Source organism: Chiloscyllium plagiosum, chromosome 15 (genome assembly GCF_004010195.1).
Source record: "Chiloscyllium plagiosum isolate BGI_BamShark_2017 chromosome 15, ASM401019v2, whole genome shotgun sequence".
NCBI lineage: Eukaryota > Metazoa > Chordata > Chondrichthyes > Orectolobiformes > Hemiscylliidae > Chiloscyllium > Chiloscyllium plagiosum.
Genome location: NC_057724.1, coordinates 31,189,277 through 31,211,759, shown reverse-complemented (window position 1 = coordinate 31,211,759; position 22,483 = coordinate 31,189,277). Strand labels below are relative to the sequence as shown.

The 22,483-nt window shown below is 40.0% G+C and overlaps 1 protein-coding gene across 5 annotated transcripts in view; it reads right to left on the bottom strand.

Annotated features, from left to right (window-relative positions):
- LOC122557198 (multidrug resistance-associated protein 5-like) overlaps nt 1-22,483 on the bottom strand; it is a 188,352-nt gene that overhangs the window by 57,245 nt on the left and 108,624 nt on the right. For 3 of the 5 annotated variants that reach the window (XM_043704622.1, XM_043704624.1, XM_043704623.1), the window contains 3 exons: nt 18,430-18,633; nt 16,484-16,609; nt 2,542-2,656 (listed from right to left, as the gene is read on the bottom strand). In XM_043704622.1, the coding sequence (XP_043560557.1) occupies nt 2,542-2,656; nt 16,484-16,609; nt 18,430-18,633 (445 nt within the window). Of the gene's footprint in view, nt 1-2,541; nt 2,657-16,483; nt 16,610-18,429; nt 18,634-22,483 lie in introns of those variants that run through there. The other 2 variants (XM_043704629.1, XM_043704627.1) reach the window with 2 other exon arrangements.

Genomic DNA, 22,483 nt, shown 5'->3' with positions numbered 1-22,483 from the left:
TGGGACAAGCCAAACAGAGACATGCACGTCAATTCCTAGTAGCATGGCATTTCAACCGGAATTCTATCAACAAACACATCGAGTTAGACCCCATCTACCACCCCTGAGAAAAAGAACAGGAAATGACATCACCAACCCAAAGAAACTCCAACTCTGTGGGAAGCTAGGGAAGTGATTCCTTGCTGAGATATTTGTATCATCGATAGTCACAGGTGAGGTGCTAGAAGACTGGAGGTTGGCTAACTATTTAAGAAAGGTGGTAAGGACAAGCCAGGGAACTATAGACTGAGACTGGTGTCAGTGGTGGATAAGTTGTTGGAGGGAATCCTGAGGGACAGGATTTACACATATTTGGAAAGGCAAGGACTGATTAGGGATAGTCAACATGGCTTTGTGCGTGGGAAATCATGTCTCACGAACTTGATTGAGTTTTTTGAAAATGTAACAAATCTGATTGATGAGGGCAGACAGGTGAATGTGACCTATATTGACTTCAGTAAGGCATTTGACAAGGTTCCTCATGGGAGAGTGGTTAGCAAGGTTAGATCTTATGGAATACAGGGAGAACTAGCCATTTGGATACAAAACTGGGTCAAAAGTAGAAATCAGAGGGCGGTGGTGGAGGGTTGTTTTTCAGACTAGAGGCTTGTGACCAGTGGAGTGCCACAAAGATCAGTGCTGGTCCACTACTTTTCATCATTTGTATAAATGATTTGGATGTGAACATAGGAAATATAGTTAGTAAGTTTGCAGATGACACCAAAATTGGATGTGTAGTGGACAGTGAAGAAGGTTACCTCAGATTACAATGGGATCTTGATCAGATGAGCCAATGGGCTGAGGAGTGGCAGATGGAGTTTAATTCAGATAAATGTGAGGTGCAGTTTGGGAAAGCAAATCTTAGCAGGATTTATACACTTAATGATAAGGTCCTAGGGAGGGTTGCTAAACAGAGAAACCTTGGAGTGCACGTTCATAGCTCCTTGAAAGTAGAGTCGCAGGTAGATAGGATCATGAAGAAGGCATTTGGTAAGGTTTCCTTTATTGGTCAGAGTTTTGAGTATAGGAGTTAGGAGGTCATGTTGCGGCTGTACAGGACATTGGTTAGGCCACTTTTGGAATATTGCATCCAATTCTGGTCTCCTTCCGAACAGAAGGATGTTGTGAAACTTGAACGGGTTCAGAAAGTCTTTACAAGGATGCTGCCAAGGTTGGAGGATTTGAGCTATAGGAAGAGGCTGAATAGGCTGGGGCTGTTTTTCCTGGAGTGTTGGAGGCTGAGAGGTGATCTCATAGAGATTTATAAAATCATGAGGGGCATGGATAGGATAAACAGACAAAGTATTTTCCTTGGGATGGACAGTCCAGAGCTAGTGGGCATAGGTTTAGGTGAAAGAGGAAAGATATAAAAGGGACCTAAGGAGCAACTATTTTATGCAGAGGGTGATGCATGTATGGAATGAACTGCCAGAGGAAGTGGTGGAGGCTAGTACAATTACAACATTTAAAAGGCATCTGGATGGGTATAAGAATAGGAAGGGTTTAGACGGATATGGGCCAAATGCTGGCAAACTGAACTAGATTAGGTTGGGATATCTGGTCAGCGTGGATGAGTTGGACCAAAGGGTCTGTTTCCTTGCTATACATCTCTATGACTCCATCTATAAAACCCAAACATATAAATAGAAAGCAGGAATCATCAGCAGTGCTTTGCCCGGAGGCCCACTGAAGATGTTACTTAGTAGGGTAACAAAACGTCTGGAAATGAACCCTCCAGCTCAGCGAGCAAACCTACATCCAGAACCTGAACTTGAGCTACAAATCTTTTGAAAACTTGCTAATCTCTACGATTCTATGACTTTGTGACTCAGTATTTGATGGCAACACTCTGATGGTAATCTCCTTTGTTTTCACTCTCACTGAATCCACTACTTCAATAACTGACATGCACGTTCTCATCCCAAATCTCAACTTCAGATTTGAAGCCAACTGTAAATCTAACCCTGCACCCCAAGTCTACATTTACCGCACTTCGATGAAACAGAGCCCAGTCTTACTCCGAACCTCAGTCCCATCTTGTACACAGTTGCCAAACTACCCTGTGTGTATCCAAACTGGAACTTAGCCTAAGTACACATTCTAGCCTTCACCATTATTCAAACATGACATATCCACATTTTCACAGACCATATCCCAAGGTCAGCCTTCAACTCATCCTGAACTGCAGCTTCTCTCCACAATGTTGCACCACAAAGTTCCAGATCACTCCCAGTTCTATCAATTAGTTGACTATTTTAAATAAATACTTCTGTTCTTGCATGCAATTAAATAGATAAAAATGATTCACATATATTGAGAAATGTGTTAGGCTAAATCAATATATTTTTGTATTTTATCTCACTACACTGACATAAAGGAACACCCATATAATAAATATAAACACTTCACCCATCAGAAAACAACTTCAACCATACTCTCATTACTGAAAATATATGTTAACCACATGCACATCCAGGTACAGAAATAGGCACCCCTCAATACCTTCCTTCTTCTTTTCATGTACAATAGACACAGACTTGCTCACTGACAGGAGATTTCTCGGTCCTTGATGTCCAGTTTTTCTGGCGGTGGTTTTCAAATTCTTCTGAATAAGGTTCTAGAATTTAATGTGGTACATTGGTGTTGATTATTAGACATGCTATAGTCTCTAATTTCCTTGTATTTTTCTGTGCAAGATGGACATAACTTAGTGCAATGTCAATCTTCAATGTAATAGATCAAGGAAATTCAGATGTAAATGACTATGACCAATCTTTTCAACCAACTCGATGAAACCATCACTAACATTGGAAATATTATCCCACTCTTGCACAAACGGTTGGACAGTATGGGTTTTCTGCCTTGAGATCAGTTCTGAAATGACCTTAATGTTACACCTGATTGAATAGCTCATTAGAAATCAAGCTCCACTATTCCCAAGTCATCACAAAAATTAAAAGGTTTGAAAATGGGAAAGAATTCCCCAATTTACCTGTCTTTTTGACCCATGTTAGCAGAAAGCATGGCTAGGTTTCCAATCTGAACAGGGATCATTATTTATTACAAATAAATACATTACAACTACAGATAAACAAGCAAGAACCATCTGTTCAACCAGTTACATAGTTGTTGGCAAGTAGAAAGCTTTTGTTATTGATAATTGGTCACTTGTCCACAGACCAATTTTCTTCTTGTTGATGATTAAATCTTCACACGTACAAAGCCCTGGCCTCCAGATCATCTGCAAACTTTTGACTACTGTGCAGCAACTATGTAAACAGCACTTACAAGTCAGGTTACTTGCTTTTAAAAAGTACTGTAATCCTTCACCAATCCTTGCTTTTTAAGACAGCCCTTTTTCCATTTTAGTTCACAATCTTAAATACAGAAAAATAAAAAGATATGGCATTTACAGTAAATTAGTACCTAATATTTCAGATACAGTACAGCCTTTTCTTGAATGTGAACAATTCATTTTACTCCTTTTCACTAAGCCAAACACTGTTTTCCCCATTCTCGACTGTTGTATTTATCAGATCTCAGATTGAAATCTGATCTGATAGTTTTTTTTAAACTTATCAAAGCGGTCTTTCATTGAACCACACACATGCAGTGCTGCAGATTTGATTTTATCATTAAAACATGAGTTTATTATGCAAAAGAAGTAACAATAAAATAGAATAAACCAAGCCATTTACATGTAACACAATTTTAAAGATTTTAAAACACATGATAAAATAAAATCCCATTTATCCCAACAACATCTTTTACAGGACACAAACATCAGAAAGAATCCCTTCTTTATGGCACAAATAGTTTGACATCATTGTTGCATCAAATTCTGGGCTTTCTGTTCATTCAACTAAGCTAAACTTTCTCAACTTCAAATAATCCCTTCTGGGTATGAACCAAACACTCCTAGTCGGGAACTTGCAAACTAAATTCCTTATACTGAAGTAGCCGATTTCTTAACAATTTTAAACTACCTCTTTTCTTTAGGGAAACTGCTTCACACACTTAATTTCCAACCAGGACTTATGCAAACTAAAAGCAAAAAGTGTTCCTTTAAGCAAAAGAAAGGTCCAGATCCTTCTAACTGGAAGCTGCCTAAAACACTTAATGGTTACTCTGTCTCGCTGTAAAACACACTCATTACAAAGATCACTCCATTACACTCCAGGAAGTCACTCGCTCATACATAAATAAAGGCTCCAGAAATGCTGACAAGTTGCTCACCAAAACCCCCTCAGACACACTGACCAAAACTCCCATGCTGGTATTTTAAAATCCAAACTCTAAAATAAATGTTACACTAATAGTAGAGGCCGGTACAATGATAGCATTTATAAGACATCTGGATAGGTATATTAATAGGACGCGTTTTAGAGGGAAATGGGCCAAGTGCTGTCAAGTAGGACTAGATTAGGTTAGGATATCTGGTGGGCATGGATGAGTTGGATTGAAGGGTCTGTTTTCGTGCTGTCCCTCTCTCTATGACTCCATTATACACAGATTCCATGGCCATAACTCAAATTATCACATTTGATTTTCTTAAACTTGCTCTGAGTAAATGATGATTTTTGGCAAAACTGTCAGAAGACTGTATGCATCAGATCAATACAGATGGAGTTTTTGTTTAATGTAAATGTAAAACTTAATATTTCATCATACAGGTGTTCCAAATGACATTAGACACCACAGATGCTGCCAAATCTACTGAGTTTATCTGTCATTTCCTGTTTTTATAGAATCTTGTACATTTCAATTAAGTTACCACAGATTCCTCTAACTTCACTGAAGAAAAGCCTAACCTGTCCTACATTTCCATTTAAGACAACTCTAGGTATTTGTCTAGTAAACCTTCTCGTAACTGCTGCAAACATATTTACAACCTTCTTAAGTAAGGAAACCTGTACAATATACAATATTTCAGGTATGGTCTGACCAATGCCCTGTACAGCAGAAACATAACTTCCCTCCTTTTGTGTTCAATTCCCTTCCCAATAAATAATAGCATTCTATTAACTTGTCTAATTACTTGCCAGAGCTGCATACTGACTTAATATAATTCGTATACTAAAACACACAGATTCCTCTGTATTTCAGCACTCTGCAACCCCTTAAGTTTTAAATCAATACTTTATCATCCATCCTGTTAAAATGGACAATTTGACATTTTCACACATTAAACTTAATTTTCCAAGATCTACATCCATTCACTTAATCTATCTATATTCTTTTGTATACTCCTTGCATGATCTTCACAACTTAAAAAAAATCATGGGATGCTGGTTGGGCCAGTGTTTGTTGCCCATGTTTAGTTGTCCTTGAAAAGGTGGAAGTAAGCTGTCTTTTTGAAACATTGTAGTTCATTACTATAGATAGACCCACAATGCTGTTAAAGAGGGAGTTGTCCTTGAAAAGGTGGAAGTAAGCTGTCTTTTTGAAACATTGTAGTTCATTACTATAGATAGACCCACAATGCTGTTAAAGAGGGAGTTCCAGGTTTTTGACCCAGTAGTACTGAAAGAACAGCGATATATTTTCAAGTCCCAGATTCCAGATTTTTATTTTTGAACTCAAAATCCTATGAGCTGCTGTGGTGGGATTTGAACTCCAACTTGTAGAACAATAACTGGATCTTCAGATTACTATTCCAGCTACAATATCACAGTGCAATAGCCTACCCATTCACCTACTTTCCTATATAACTTCATCATCAGTACTGCAAAACATCGACATCCTGCATTAACCGCTTGGGCTCACCACTTGCTACAACATGTTAACCAGAAAGTCACCCATTCATGCGTGTTGCCTGTTAGCTAGTCAATTTTATATCCACTTCAATAAGTGATCAATACATGATGATCTCCTATGTTCATAATGATCTTTGATGCAGTGCCTTATCTAATCCTGTCTGGAAAACCAGTAATTCAGCAGTTCCCCTTTATCAGTACATATTACTTCTTCAGGGATGCCAATAAATCAGATAAATCAATAAATCTGTATCACAAACCTATGCAGTCTCTGCTTGATCACCTTGAACCACTCTGAGTGCCCTACTGCACACTTATAACATAATTGATTATAGCTTTTAAAATCTTCCCTATGAACAGGTGTTAAGCTAACTAGCCAGTTGACTTCAATAGTTTCCTGATTTCTGTCTCTTTCCCTTTTAAAATAAAGGATTACAACTGTTTTCTCAATCTAATGGAACATTTCCCAATCAAATGAACTTGCAAAAATTAAAATCAACATGTTAACTATCTCATTGGTCACTTTTATTAAGACCTTGGGATGAAGTCTGTCAGGACCTGGAGGACCTCGTCAGCACACAGCTCCAACAATATATGAATATTGTTTTTAATATGAGTATAATGTATTCAAGATTTTCAGAAAACAAATAGATGAATCCACTAGGTGTGATTTGCCAGCCAGTTTAATGACAGAACAGGCTATTTTTAGACATGGATCTCGAATAGGACCGTTCAGTCGTGAAGAAAGCTGCCAAAATGCTCTACTGTTACAATTCCAAGAGTAAAACATCTGGATCCAACGCCATCATCGACAGGCCAGTCCAAAGTTAGGGACAACCAGATCTTACAATCCTGTCTCCTATCCCCTCTTGCTGATTGATGCAGGACGTGTGTTGTGTGGGTTCTTTTACTTAGGTTGAAGATGTACATCCCAGATGGGACTTCTCAATTCAAATTTTAAATCCTCAAGGTCCCTTGAGTGGGACATGTTTTAACACAGGAAGACTATTTCAGATCATTCACATGGTCCTTGACAGAATGCAGGTCCAGTTCCAGCAACAAGAAAATCTCAACGACTGGAGATCTCCTTACTGCTGCAGCTTCTTCCGCTACCACAGCCATTTCAGTTCAAGAAAAAAACTGGGGTAAAGAAGAAATCTCTGATGATCTCAGGAATGCTGCATTGTCACTGTCTTCAAGAAAGGAGTGGATTGTTGGAACTACTGAGAAACCTCCCTGCACTCTGAGTTTGGCAGGAATATCTTCTTTGTCCCAGTCTTTCAGGAACTAAAACTGCGAGGGAGAGGAGGAAAAGAGGGGAAGCCTGGCAAGTGAGCCACCTTAGAGCTTGTGTAGAAAAGAGTATTGTACCTCCCTCAAGGTGCCCTTCCTCAAATGGGGAGCCTCCACTGATCTTTCCCACCCTCACATTCTTCTCCACTTTGGCCTTTGGAAACCAACTTCCCCGCTCTTAACCCCCCCACCAGGTGTCCTGCCCTGGCTCCACTGACAGTGTCCCATGTTATCCAGTTTCAGTCTAGTTGTTGTAAAGACCACATTTTTCCATATTTTTGATTGTGGACCGAATGGGAAAAGGACTAGTTTAAAACCAAGAACTAGAAATGGGATTACTTCAATTTTTTTAAAAATGAAGTTACCACAGCTCTTCATAAGTGGTATTTACACTGCTATACTAAAACAAAGAACAGTTGATGCTTCAAATTTGAAATGAAAACAGAAATTGCTGGAGAAGCTCAGCAGATCTGGCAGCACCTATGGAAAGAAAGCAGAATTAGTGTTTCCATTCCAGAGTCACTGAACCTGATAGATTAACTCTGCTTTCTCTCCACAGAGGCTGCCAAACCTGCTGAATTTCCACAGTTATTTCTGTTTGTGTTGTTAACACGGCTAATTTGTTCAATCATTAGGGGAGGTCCAGACAGCAACAAGTAGCTGATTGGTTTGTGATGACCAGTTGTTGATGATAAAAGCAATCAGCCTGCTCACAACTATGTGATTGACTTCTGGGAGCTGAAAAGCTTGTGGATGTGAACAATACTGCCTGAATCTATGGACCTCTGGAAGGGGAGATGTGTTTACCTCTGCAGTTAAAAAAACCAAAGAAAGCCAGTTTGTTTTCCTTCAGCAGTTGCTGTAAGCTGTAAATTTGCCTTTATTGCTTAGTCCTTTGTGTATAAGAGTTGGGAAGTCATGTAGTGGTTGTACAGGATATTGGTGAGGTCTCTTCTGGAATACTGTGTCCAGTTCTGGTCAGCCAATTACAGGAAGGATATTATCAAGCTGGAGAGAGTTCAGAAAAGATTTACCAGGATGTTGATGGGTATGGGTGTTTTGAGTAATAAAGAAAGGTTGGATATGCTGTGAGTGTAAGAGGTTGAGAGGTAACCTGATGAAAGTTATTAAATGAGAGATACAGATGCAGTTGATGCTAGTTGTCTTCTCCCTAAAATGGGGAATTCGAAGACATTTTTAAGAGGAGAGGAGATTTAAAAAAGACATAAGACACAATTTCTTTTATACGATGGTGGTTCAAGTATGGAATGAAGTTCCTGAGGAAGTGGTGGATATAATTACAATATTTAAAAAGCATTTGGACAGATATATGAATAGGAAAGGTTTGGAGGGATATGGGCCAGGAGCAGGCAGGTCGGACTAGTTTAGTCTGAGATTATGTTTGGCATAGACTGGTTGGACCAAAGGGTCTGTTTCCATACTGTATGACACTAGAGAAGTCAGAGACTTTATAACCTGTGAATCAGGTTACTCTGCTTCCTGCAAGAAAGTGAAAGTACCAGAAGAGAGGTTGGCAAGCAGAAGATCATGCCAGGCCTGTGCCCGAAACGTCGAATCTCCTGTTCCCTGGATGCTGCCTGACCTGCTGTGCTGTTCCAGCAATAAAGTCTCAACTGCTATTTATTTTAAAGCAAGGAATCTGACAGACAAGGCAGATGAGTTGAGGGTACAAACTGAAACACAGGTTTATTATATTATTGCTGTCACTGAGACATGGTTGAGGGAGGGGATGGTTTGGCAGCTGAATATTCCTGGATATATGGTCTTCAGACAGGACAGGAAGGTAAAAGAACATAAGCTGTCACAATATTGATCAGGGAATCAATTATAGCATAGGAGGAATGATGTCTCAGAATGCTCAAGTGACAGTAGAACTTAAAAACAAAAAGGAGCAATCACATTTCAGGCAGTTACTATAAACCCTGTAATAGTCAGATAAAAATAGAATAGCAGATGAGGAGTAGACAAATTTCAGAAGCGCAGAAGTAACTGGTTAGTGATAATGCCGGATTTCAGCATTAACTGGAGCAGTCATACATTAAAAGGTTTAGAGGGAGCGGAATTCTTGCAATGCACCTCGGAGAGCATTTTAAGCCAGTATGTAGAAGACCTGACAAGAGGGGGGATTGTTATTGAACCATAGAGTTATACAACATAGAAACAGACCCTTTGATCAAACTCATCCATACTGGCCAGATATCTTAAACAAATCGAGAACCACTTGCCATCATTTGACCCACATCCCTTTAAATTGTTCTCATTCGTGTAACCATTCAAATGTTTAAATGTTGTAATTCTACCAGCCCCTAGCACCTCCTCTGGTAGCTCAATCCATACACTCACCACCCTCTGTGTGAAAAGTTGCCCCTCAGGTCCCTTTTAAATCTATCCCCTCTCACCTAAAAGCTACGTCCTCTAGTTTTGGACTCGTCTACCCTTGGAAAAAGACCTTGCCTGTTCACCCTATCCATGCCCCTCACTATCAGGTTACCCCTCAGCTCCTATGCTCCAGGGAGAAAAGCCCCAATGTATTCAGTCTCTCCTGACAGCTCAAACTCTCCACACCCAGCAACATTCTTGTAAATCCTTTCTGAACTCTTTCAAGTTTAACAACATCTCTCCTATAGCAGGGAGACCAGAATTAAATGTAGTATTTTGAATGTGGTCTCATCCATGCCCTGTACAGCTGCAACACAACGTCCCAACTCCTATACTCAATGCACTGATCAACGGAGGCAAGTATTCCAAATGCGTTCTTCACCACCCTATCTATCCATGACTCCACTTTCAAGGAACTATGCATTTGCACCCCTACATCCCTTTATTTAGCAATACTCCCTGTTTACTGTATAAGTCTTGCCCTGGTTTGCCTTTCCAAAATGCAACGTCTCACATTTATCTGCATTAAACTCTATTTGCCACTCTTCAGTCCATCTGCTCAAATTCCCATTGGACTTGGAGAGACTCTTTTTCACTGTCCATGACACCATCAATTTTGGTGTCACCTGCAAACTTACGAAGATACTTCCAAATCATTAATATGAATGATGAAAAGCAGTAGACCCAACATCAATCCTTGTGGCATACCCCTGGTCACAAGCCTCTAGTCCAAAAAACAACTCTCTACGACCACCCCATCTCCTACCTTGCTGAAATTCGTACAGAGAATTTCTACTACTCTGCCTTCAATCATTTTTGTCACCTCTTCAAAAAACTTAATCAAGTTCTTGAGACACAATTTCCCATTCTCAAAGTCATGTTGACTATCCCTAATCAGTCCTTGCCTTTCCAAATGCATGTAAATCCTGTCCCTCAGAAACCCCTTCAACAACTTACTCACCACTGACATCAGGCTCAACGGTGTATAGTTCCCTGGCTTTTGCTTACCACTCTTTAGTTTCCTGGCTTTGGTTCTGGCCCTAACGTTAGAATATGAAGCCAAGCAAGTGGTTGAAGTATCAGTGCTAGAGGGTTTTGCAGAAAGCGATTATAACACTGTTAGATTCAAAAATCTTATGGAAAATTGCAAGATTGAGTTTGAAATCAAAATTCTAAACTGGGGGATGAACAATTTTAATAAGACGAAACATGATTTGGCTAGAGTGGAGTGGGAGATGATACTTTTAGGTGAATCAGTGTCAAAGCCTAGGTGCATTTAAGAAAGAAATAGAAAGAGTACCAGACCAACATACCCCAATAAAGATAAAGGGTGTTACCAACAAATCTAGCAAACCGTACATATTAAAGGATGTAAAAGATTAGATAGAGAGAAAAACAGGGGCTTACAGCAGATAACGTATGCTCAGAACAGCATAAGCCCTCAAGGAGTACTGAATGTGCAAGGGGAAACCTCAAAAGAGCAAAAAGAGAGCATGAAACAAGAATAACAGGTAAAATAATGGAAAATTCAAGTTATTTTGTGAGTACATTAAGGGTAAATGGATAATTAGAATAATAGGACCACAGTGGTAATTTGTGGATGGAGCCAGAGGATGATGTAGATGGGGTTCTAAATTGATACTTAGTGTTGGTGTTCTCCAGTGAGAGGGACAATGTAGGTATGGAAATTAGGGAGAAGGACTTCGACATACTTAAAGAAACTAGCATAGATAGAGAGGAGGTTCCTAGTGATCTGGCAGGTTAAAAGGTAGATAAATCTCCAGGAGCAGATGAAATGTATCCCAGTCTGTTCTGTGAGGCAAGAGAGAAAATATTGAGGGCACTCGCTATAATTTTCAATTCCTCTCTGGCTACAGAAGTGCCAGAAGACTGTAGGACAGCCAATGTGGTATTGTTAGAACATAGAACATCGAACAATACAGCGCAGGACAGGTCCTTTGGCCCTCGATGTTGCGCTGACATGTCGACATTTCTCAGCTAGTCCCCCTACACAATCCCAAAATCATCCATGAGCTTATCTAAGGATTATTTAAATCTCCCTAATGTGGCTGAGTTGACTATACTAGCAGGTAGGGCATTCCACACCCTTACCACTCTTTGTGTAAAGAGCTTGCCTCTGACTACAGTCTTAAATCCATCACCCCTCAATTTGTAGTTATGCCCTCTTGTACAAGCTGACGTCATCATCTTAGGAAAAATTCTTTCTCTGTCTACCCTATCAAATCCTCTGACCATCTTCTATGTCTCTATCAAATCCCCCCTTAGCCTTCTTCTTTCCAATGAGAAAAGATCCAAGTCTCTCAGCCTTTCCTCAGAAGACCTTCCCTCCATCCTGGTAAATCTCCTCTGCACCTTTTCCAATGCTTCCACATCCTTTTTATAATGGGGAAACCAGAACTGTACACAATACTCCAAGTGTGGCCGCACCAGCATTTTGTATAATTGCAGCATGATATTGCGGTTCTGGAACTCAATCCCTCTACCAATGAAACCTAACACACTGTATGCCTTCTTAACAGCAATATTCACCTAGGTGGCAACTTTCAGGGATCTATGCACATGGACTGCAAGATCCCTCTGCACATCCACACTACCAAGAATCTTTCCATTGACCAAGTACTCTGCCATCCTGTTATTCTTCGCAAAGTGCATCACCTCACATTTAGCTGCATTGAACTCCATAAAAATTGTTATTCAAGAAGAAAGCAAGGGATAAACCAGGAAACTAAGGACCGGTCAGTCTAACCTCAGTGATGGGGAAACTACTGAAAGAAATTGACGGACAGAATTAGGCTTCACTTGGAGAGGCATGGGTTACTTAGGAATATCAGCATGGTTTTGGTAAATGGAGGTTATGTCTGACCAAAATAATTGATTTTTTTGAAGAGGTTTGAAATAACTACATATGAGTATCCCATCATCAAGTCACCCTTTATTTATTTATGCAAAGTACACCGGTTGTGGGCAGGCAGCTTGGCATGAGTCCCCTGAACTGAGGAGGTTCTAAATCTCTTCTTTATATTGGTCAACCAAGGCTTTCCTGATCGGCCCTGGCTAACAACCCCAATCAAGGACCTTGTAGTCAACAAGGTTTGTGAGGTAACAGCTTTCAGGTGATCCACAAGTTTGTTCAAGACTGTATCACCTATCAAACTTTGTAAGTCATGGGACCTGACTTCGCCTTATATCCAGACAGAGCCAATTCCACAGTTCTGGCACCAAACGTCATCCTCCAAATTAAATTCTCTCTCTCGCTTAGAGGGGGCCTGTAGCCAGCATTAGCATTCCTGCTGCCATTTCATCCTCCACCACCCCCCAGGTCTGGGACTAACAGGTTTAACCTGCTGTGGAGACTCCTCCCCATCAGCAACTCCATTGGAGCTATCCCTGTCATTGAGTGTGGGATGGTTCTATAATCGAATAGGAACCGGGACAGTTTGGTATCAAATGATGTTGTAGGCTGCTTCTTTTAGCCTCCCTTCAATGTTTGGAGTGCTCTTTCTGCCAGACTACTGGACAATAGATGGTATGGAGCTGTCCTTATGGGCCAAATGCCATTCAACTTTAGGAAGTACTTAAATTCCCTGCTGATAAATGACATCCAATTGTCTATGACCAATACTTCCGGGAGAATATATATCGTGAACGATGCTCACAGCTTCTCAATAGTCATCCCTGAGTTTGCCGAATTAACTTTATGCACATCCAACCACTTTGAATGGGCATTCACAATGACCCGGAACATTGAGTCTGTGAAAGGACCAGTCTAGTTGACATGCAATCGAGAATAGCAATCCCAGCTATTCTCATGAATGTAGGGATGCTGTTCGTGGCAATTTTTGTCCTTGTTGGCACTCTGGTCACTGCTCCACCAATACAGCTATGTTAGTATCCAACCTTGGCCACTGCACATAGCTTCTTGCCAGCACCTTAACCTTGGAAACCCTTGGATGACTCTGATGGAGTTCAACCAATATCTGGTGGTGACCTTTACTTGGGACAATCAATCAGTCTTGCTCCCATTGGAATATGCCATCCTCTACAGTGATCTGGTCTTGTCGGGTCCAGAAAGGTCCCAATCCAGGTTGCAGTGGCCCTTCTGTTTCCCATCTTACCACCAGCTATTTCAGTTATGCTGGACAGGATCTTTTTGTGTCCACAGTCGGATATTGTCAGCGGTAATGCGAAGGGTGTTTAGGAAGTTTAAAAACTAAAACAAACTCTTCGGGGGAGACACCTTTGGTGGAATTTCTGCCAGTGGGAGGCAGTTCAAGGTATCTGCATTAACCACTTGGCCTCCTGGACAGTTTTCTAACTTGTACTTGTACACGCTGAGAATAATGGCCCACCCCTGAATTCTACTGGAAGCTGTGGGCAGCATTGCCGTGTCTTCCTTCAGTAGTCTTGACAGGGGTTTGTGAACTGTTACTATGACATATTCCCATCTATAAAGATAGTGGGGGAACTTTCTCACACCAAAGGTGACTGCCAAATCTTCCTTCTCTACTTGGGCATATTTCTGTTCAGCATCAGACAACGTCCGTGAAGCATAAACTATCAGACATTTCGCTCCATTGGGCCATTAGTGATCCAACACTACTCCGATGCCAGATGGGGAGGCATTGCATGTCAGCACTGCCTCTTGCTTCAGATTATAATGGGCCAATACCTTAGATGACGATAGCTGCTTTATCACTTCCTGAAAGGCTACTTCTTGGCTACAAGACCATTTCTAAAACTGACCCTTTTTCAATAGCAGGGGTAAGGGTGCCAAGATGGAGGCCAGGTTACATATGAAGTTTCTGTAATAATTCACTAACCCAAGGAAAGACCAATGTTCTGGTACAGATGTGGGAGTTGGGCTCCTTTGATCACCCTCACTTTCTCTTCCCACTAGTGTGACCCGGTTTCGTCAACTCTGTAAACCAAGTAGGTCACTTGAGGCACCTGGAGCACATATTTTTCCCTTCTAAGGTGCATGCCCACCTGGGAGAAACGTTTAAGCACTATATCCAAGTTCTCCAAGTGCTCTTTATTGGTCTTTCGGTTATTAGTATGTCATGTAGATAAATGGAAACCAAGGGTGGCCTTATAAAATGTTCTCTAAGCGTGCATGCTGATGACACCCCAAATGGCAGTGTTGTATATTGGTATAAACCCTTATGGTATTAATTGTAGCGTACTTCTGGGACTCCTCATCCAGTTGCAAGTGCAGGTAGATGTGGCTCCTGTCCAGATTCGTAAAGGACGCTCCCCCCACAGGTCCTGTATGCGAGGGATTGGGTATTTATCCAGCTATGAGAAGTGGTTTACCATTTGCTTAAAATCCCCACAACTGAGCCATCAGGCTTTTCAATTGATGCTATCCATTCTCCTAACTGCACAAGTTTGATGATTCCATTGCTCTCTAGCTGCCTGATTTCCACCTCTATTTTTGCCTGCAAGGCAAATGGAATTGTGCACACCTTCCAAAATCTCAGAATTGCTTCCTGGTCAAAATGCAAACTGGCTTTGGCCCCTTTGGTAGTCTCAAGGCATTCTTGTCTTTGTTAACCAAGGTACAACATTTAGGAGCAGAGAGGTCATGCTTATATAAAAAGTTGGTTAGGCCACAGCCAGAGCATTGTGTACATTTCTGGAATCTGGAAAACATTATTGGAGGGATGTGAATGCAGTGGAGAGAGTGCAGAGGAGATTTACCAGAATGTTGCCTGGACTGAGTTTTTGTATTGAAGAGAGATTGGATAGACTGAGCTTGTTTTCCTTGGAGAAGGAACTGAAGGAGGAACATGATTAAGATAACTAAAAGCATGAGGGACACAGGGTACACAAGAGGGGACCTTACCAGGAGGCATAAGTTTAAGGTAAGGGCAGGAGCTTTGGACAGTATGTGAGGAAGTACTTTGTCACTCAGAGGTAGTGGGAATCTGGAATTCACTGTCTCTAATGGTGGAGGTAGAGGGCCTAGGGCTGGAAAATGGAATTCGTATAGTTAGATTGCTGTTGTTGATCAATGCAGACTCAATAGATTAAAGGGCTTTTGTCACGACTTATAACATTACCCCAGTGGATTGTTATATCCCTGCCCCTTCTTCACTGGAAGTGGCTGTAACCCCAGCGGTATTGCCACTCTTGCTGAAAGCAGAACAAAAAATCTTTCAGCCAATCATGTTCATCTCCACCTAATTAACACTCCATTGAGCATTACATTGACAATGGGCAGCTGTCAGGAGTTCCTTCAAATTTTGTCACTAACTGGAAGCATAACTCTGAAATATAAAAATTTTGCATATATTTGTATTGGATTGTGAGATCAATGGAAATACTAATATTCTACAATCAAAGTTACTAAACTGCTTACAGCATCAAACTTTTAATGGAAGTACAATCAGATAAGTAGGAATACTTAAGTATTTTAAATGGAAACATGATGTTAAGTAAATCTTACGAACATGCAGAATACTGAACTATTGAAAAGAAATTATGGTGAGTGAAATGACTCAGCATCATGTATCAAATAAATATCTGACCTCACAGACTATGAGGTTCTGTATGTCATAGTCTGATCTGTGCTGAATTAACTGATTGCTGCTTAGGTGTAGTAAGGTAAAAACAAATCAGGGTTCTTGATCCTGATTACCAACCAATGGCACTCTCATCGAAATGCAAATGTATACCAGATAAATATAGGCATAGTATTAGCTACAATGGATAGCCAGTTAGGTGAAGTACTAGACGGCAATTAACATCTGTGACATCAATACTAGCAAGGAGTCAACACCTTCAGAACACAGCATAGAACGTGAAAATCAAACAGAAGTGAATTTAAAAAAAAATAAGTTATCACTTTTTAAAGCATCTTAATCTTTATGAATGAGTGTAAAATATGGTGAAGAGACCCACTCCACTACGATAGATTTTCTGGGAATCTGGCATACTCAAGTTTACAATCTTAAATTAATGTGATCACTTACAGCTTGCTGCATACTATTAAAGAGGGCAGCATAGTCTTCATTAAGAGTCATCAGTTCCTCATGTGTTCCTTGTTCTGCAATACATCCATCCCTCATGAACAGTACTTCATCACAGTCTACAAGATACTGGAAGGATAAGAAAACATAAGACTTGGAAGAGTGTGTGTGCATGTGCATATATTAAATGCCTTTTAATTGTCCCCTTGGTTATGCCACTGATCTCAAGGACCAGACGTATTCCCCAGACAAAGCAGCTTTTCTTGAATTTAATTTTGTCAATTATTTATCAATTTCATTTGTTAAAAATCACACACCAGGTTATAGTCTAACAAGCTTTCTGAGCATTGCTCCTTCTTAAGGTAACTAGTGGGGCAGAATCACAGGACACAGAAGTTATAATAAAAGACCAAAGTGTCATACAACTGATGCAATGTGTTGAACAAACCTAGATGGTTGTTGTCTTTAATCACTTAGAATGGATTGCAGGTTTCGATTCATTAATATGTAAATCCCAGAACACCTTTCAAGTCACATTCCCTCGATAACTTAAGGTTTTATAAAAAAAAAGTGACATCTCAGCTCAGACAATGTATTAAAGATGTGAGTTTAGAGTCAGTCTGTATTCCAACCTTGAATTAGACTGGTTCTGTTTCCAAAGTGGGAATTTATAAAATGTCACATGGACTAACTGGCTACAGATTGTGTGCTTTTCGAACAAAATAGAATGTATCTGCAAATACAAATCTCCAATTGAAAATTCACCCACAGACTTATATGTGTATGTGCGTGTGTGTGAGGGAGAGAGAGTTTGTGTTTCTATGCGCAAGCATGATAATTTGTGCATGAGTGTGATGGAATTTATGCCTGTGAGAAGGTGTGCGCATGGAGTGTGTGTGTGTCTGAGAGGGTCTGAGTGAGATCATGTGTAAGAGTGTATGTGTGAGAGTAAATAGTGTGGTGGGGTAACCTGTAGTGTGACATGATCCCGAGATCCAGGTTGAGGCCATCCTCATGGGTACCGAAGTTAAGTTGCTAAGTTTGGTCATCGTTAGACTTGGTTGCAGACATTTTTTTATTGAATTCAAATTCTACCATCTGCCGTGGTGGGATTTGAACCTGAGTCCCCAAAACATTTTCTGGGATTTCTGGATTCAACCACCATCCTCAAATGCAAGGGTTACACTCTAATTATATTTCATGACTGCTTTTTATTATGTAGGAGAAAGTGAGGACTGCAGATGCTGGAGATCAAAGCTGAAAATGTGTTGCTGGAAAAGCTGAAGGAGGGCTCATGCCCGAAATGTCGATTCTCCTGCTCCTTAGATGCTGCCTGACCTGCTGCGCTTTTCCAGCAACACATTTTCAGTGCTTTTTATTAAGGGTGGATTTCAGATCTCTAACGATAACTGAGAAACAATTCTATGGTTTGAGCAACAGAAGCATGTTCTTATTTGTATTATCACACTAGCAGTGGAATCAGGGCTGTAGTTAGATGAAGCACAATAAGATGCATGGATGTTCATAATTAAACAAAACAAACAGATATGAAGGATATACAGCACCAAAACTGCCTGCCATTTAGATATTTTTGGAAATGCTAATTTTGGTTTGAGTTGTAAGTTTATATTAATTACAACACACAATACAAGGATACAATGTAACTGTTTTACATCAAATTGAAAACAATATCATTGGCTTGTCATGGCAGAATGTTCAAGTGTTTTTTTTTTATATCTTAAGTGGCCTTGGCACATAGTGTATACCTTCAGGATAAATTAAATATTATTGAATGTGTAATACAAACAAAGAATCACAGATGCTTGAAATCTGAAACAAAAACAGAAAGTGCCGGCGAAACTTAGCAGGTCTGGCCACAGAGAAAAGCAGAGTTTAGTATTTCGAGTTCAGTGATCTTTATCAGAATATATTGCTGAATATGTGCCTACCTGAAGTTGGTGCGTTACAAAGAGAACAGTCTTTCCCATCATTCCAGATTTAATGGCATGGGTAAACATATGAGCTCCAACATGTGAATCCACAGCACTCAGTGGATCATCCAGCAAGAATGTATTTCGATCACTGTACAGAGCACGAGCAAGACTAATCCGCTGTCGCTGTCCTCCACTGAGATTGGCACCACGTTCTCCAATCTGTGGTGAAGATTTGTAAAGCTAATGCTATTGAATATTTGAGAGTGACTCACTAATCTTCAACTACTGTGAAGATTTTGAGTTTTTCACAATGTTGAATTGCACATTTTTAACATGATCAGTGAATTCCACTTGGCTCAAAAATAATACTTAACATAATTAATGATTAATATGGAAATATAGCAACTTCAGTTACAAGAATGCAAAATAAATCATAATTATCAGCTATAATTAATACCACGCATGTAGTTTTACATGGATCATGTCAAATTTCAAATTTCTTTAACAGCTTGAGCATTCATCACTATTGTGACCCACCATATAAATATAAAATTGAAGCAGCCTAAAAATTAATGCACAATTTCAAGAAATGAACAGATAGTTTTCAACAATGATTTGGTGATTTATTATCATTACTGGTTGGTATAACAGTTAAAACATACCAGTGGGGTGCTACTACTGACCCAGAACAGTGAGTTCAGCCAGAGCTCCAGGTCCTGATTGATGTCCAGTGATCTCCTGTTAGAAAATACACTGCTGCAGTCACTGAGATGGACAGAATCTGCTTCAGTTGTGATATCTGCCCATACCTGAGCTACCAACATTCACTGATTTGAGATCACATATGACGATTGGCAATTTAGATAAGGGGTAACAATATTGCTAGTAACATGAAATCATACCATTGCATGAATCATATTTTGCAAAAGAGGAATGGAGAAAAGGAGGGAAAAGTTAAATCTTCTCAGAAAAAAAGAGTAGGAAGCAGTTGATTTGATTTCTCTTTCTACATTGGTCACAAAGAAGACCTTATATACAAGCAGGATTCATACAATTACTCTATCTTGTTAAGCAACATGACGCCTGGAGGAAGAGCGACTCATCTTCTGCCTAGGAACCCTCCAACCACAAGGGATGAATGCAGATTTCTCCAGCTTCCTCATTTCCCCTCCCCCCACCTTTTCTCAGTCCCAACCCTCAGACTCAGCACCGCCTTCTTGACCTGCAATCGCTGCGCTTTTCCAGTAACACATTTTTAAGCTCTGATCTCCAGCATCTGTAGTCCTCACTTTCTCATAATATTCTGCTTATCCAATTTACATGCTCCCATCCTGAATTCTCACATTTACAATAGGCTTCTGTTTCCCCATGTTTAAACCATTTTAAAAATAACCAAAGTTGCTCGTGGCCAAAGGTTTTCATTTCTCAAGAAACACTTTCAGTTTTGCCCTTGGCCAATTTTCATAATCATTAATAAGTTCCATATGGCAAAAGCATAAACTACATTTACTTATTCATGAAAATTAAACTTCCTTAAATTCTTAATAAGAATTTGTCCTGCGTATTATAACTGTAAATTAGACTGGACATGAAATAATGTTCAGGCAAATTTATTCCCTGCCTTCTTCCAAAAGGCTCTTATAATTCATCTCCTTGATCAAACCTTTAATTACCATTCCAAGTCCCATTTCAAGCTCTGTTCAGTATCTGCTTCTGGAAAGCACTTTGGGATTGCTTATTAAATTAAAAAGGTGCGTTAAGTAAGTACCTTAAATGTTTGCAAAGCTGATAAGCTGATATTTGACAGCAACAACTTCCATTTACAAAGCATTTTAAATATAAAGTAAAATTTGAAATGACCCTCCCAGATGAAAATCGGTCAGATGATCAAAAGCATGATGGAACAGGTAAGTTCAAAAGGGCGTCATAAAGAGAGATAGTAAGAGCAATAGAGATGTTTTAGAAAGAGAACTTCATAGTTTAAAAACTTGGCAACTGAAAGCACATGCACCAATGGTGGAGCAATTAAAGAGGGTGACGCATAAGAGACTAGAATTAATTCCATTACTCCAGTTCATACTGTCAGGGACTAGAGGGTAAGCCAAATTTTCGGAACAAAGATCTTATCTGGGTGTAAAGGTGCATTTCATGTATACATGATCACAATTTAGTTTTTAAAAAAAATCTGATTTTCCTCTGCATTCTCAATCCTGCGCTAGTTTCTTTTGGCCTTTTTGTGGGTTTGAATACTTAATGTGTGAAATACACACTTGCCCTGCCAAAAGCTGGGTTCCCCATTTTATATGGAGCATGAAAATGGAATTCCCTCCAGCACAACATTTTCATCCAGTGAGCCATTGTTTTCAAAGCCCATAAAATCTTGCCAGGTTTGTAAGTTCATGAAGAAAATGCAAAGCTTATTGTGGATTTTGTAACATTGAGAAATGTAAATGCACTTTTTTGACACCATCAGTTCTACTGCAAACTGTAGTATTTGAATGTTGGTGCATTTTAATGAAATGACTGATCATAGGGATTTTTCCTGAAAAGTTAAGTTGATCTTTACATTGACCAGCATTGTGTAACTGCTAACATATTACAGTAATTTTCCAATGGAGAAAATACCCAAATGCAGAAATATTTACACAATACAATCAGTTCTGATATAACATGATAGTTCAATTCTCGTGTAATCTTGTGTTATATGCAATAGCTGCACTAAACGCATTCAAATCAGAATCACATTATAGCAACACAGGTAAGGAACGTTCATGTTATACAAATAATGGTCTGAATTCTTCAATCATGTTAAAGCCAGTAATAGCAAAATCAATTGTATTGAAAAGGCCATACTGTCATATTCTGGGTTGCGAAATAAATGAAACGACAGCTCTGGCTGATTAAAAAAAAGCTGCTTTCCACACTTCAACAAATAGCACAACTCAATAAATAGCAAAACCTCAACCTCCTTTGCATGACTGTGATCATTATGAGGAGTCAGTGGCAGAGTGGCAGTCACTGAACTTGTAATCCAGGACTCCAGCTCAATGTTCTGGAGATATAGATGCTAATCTTAGAATAACATGTACAGAAATTTGCAGGAATTAGAAGGTAGCCTAATGGCAACCCAGTTTCTACTGTTAATTGTCATTAAAACCGATATGACTCACGAGTGTACTTTAGGGAAGGAAAAGTCATGACTCTTAACTGCCTCTGAAATGGCTTCACAAGCCACTGAGCCATATCAAATCCCTATAAAGTCTAGAGAAAGGAATGAAATTAAGGTAGACTACCTAGCATTGACCTAGGCATTGGAAATGACAACCTTTAACACAGCCCTGTCAAAACTGCAAAGTTTTCCTGATCAACATCTGGGGTTTGTGCCATAAATAGAGAACTGTCTCACAGAGCAGTCAAATGAAAGCCAGACATAGTGCTGCTTATAGAATCATATCTTAGGAGACAACATCCCAAAAACCTGGTTCTTGTCTCAATGATAAGGCACACTCACTAGAGGGGGTGGCACATAGTGGCATACAGTCAGAATGAGTTTCTCTGGCAGTACACAACAATTACTTTGGACTGCATGAAGATTCGTGGCATCAGGTCCAACATCGGGACAAACCCCTCCTTCTATTATGACCAACCATTTCACCGTTGGCTGATTTATCAGTACTTTTCCACGTCGAACACCACTTGGAGGTAGCACTGAGAGTGGAAAGAGCACAAACCGTTCCCTCAATGGGAGATTTCAACAGCCATTACCAAGTGACTCAATAGCATGGCCACTGACTAAGTTGGAGGAGAAAGTGAGGTCTGCAGATGCTGGAGATCAGAGATGGAAATGTGTTGCTGGAAAAGCGCAGCAGGTCAGGCAGCATCTAAGGAACAGGAGAATCGACGTTTCTGGCATTAGCCCTTCTTCAGGAATGAGGAAAGTTGGTCCAGCAGGCTAAGATAAAAGATAGGGAGGAGGGACTTGGGGGAGGGGCGTCGGAAATGTGATAGGTGGAAAGAGGTCAAGGTGAGGGTGATAGGTCAGACGGGGGTGGGGGCGGAGAGGTCGGGA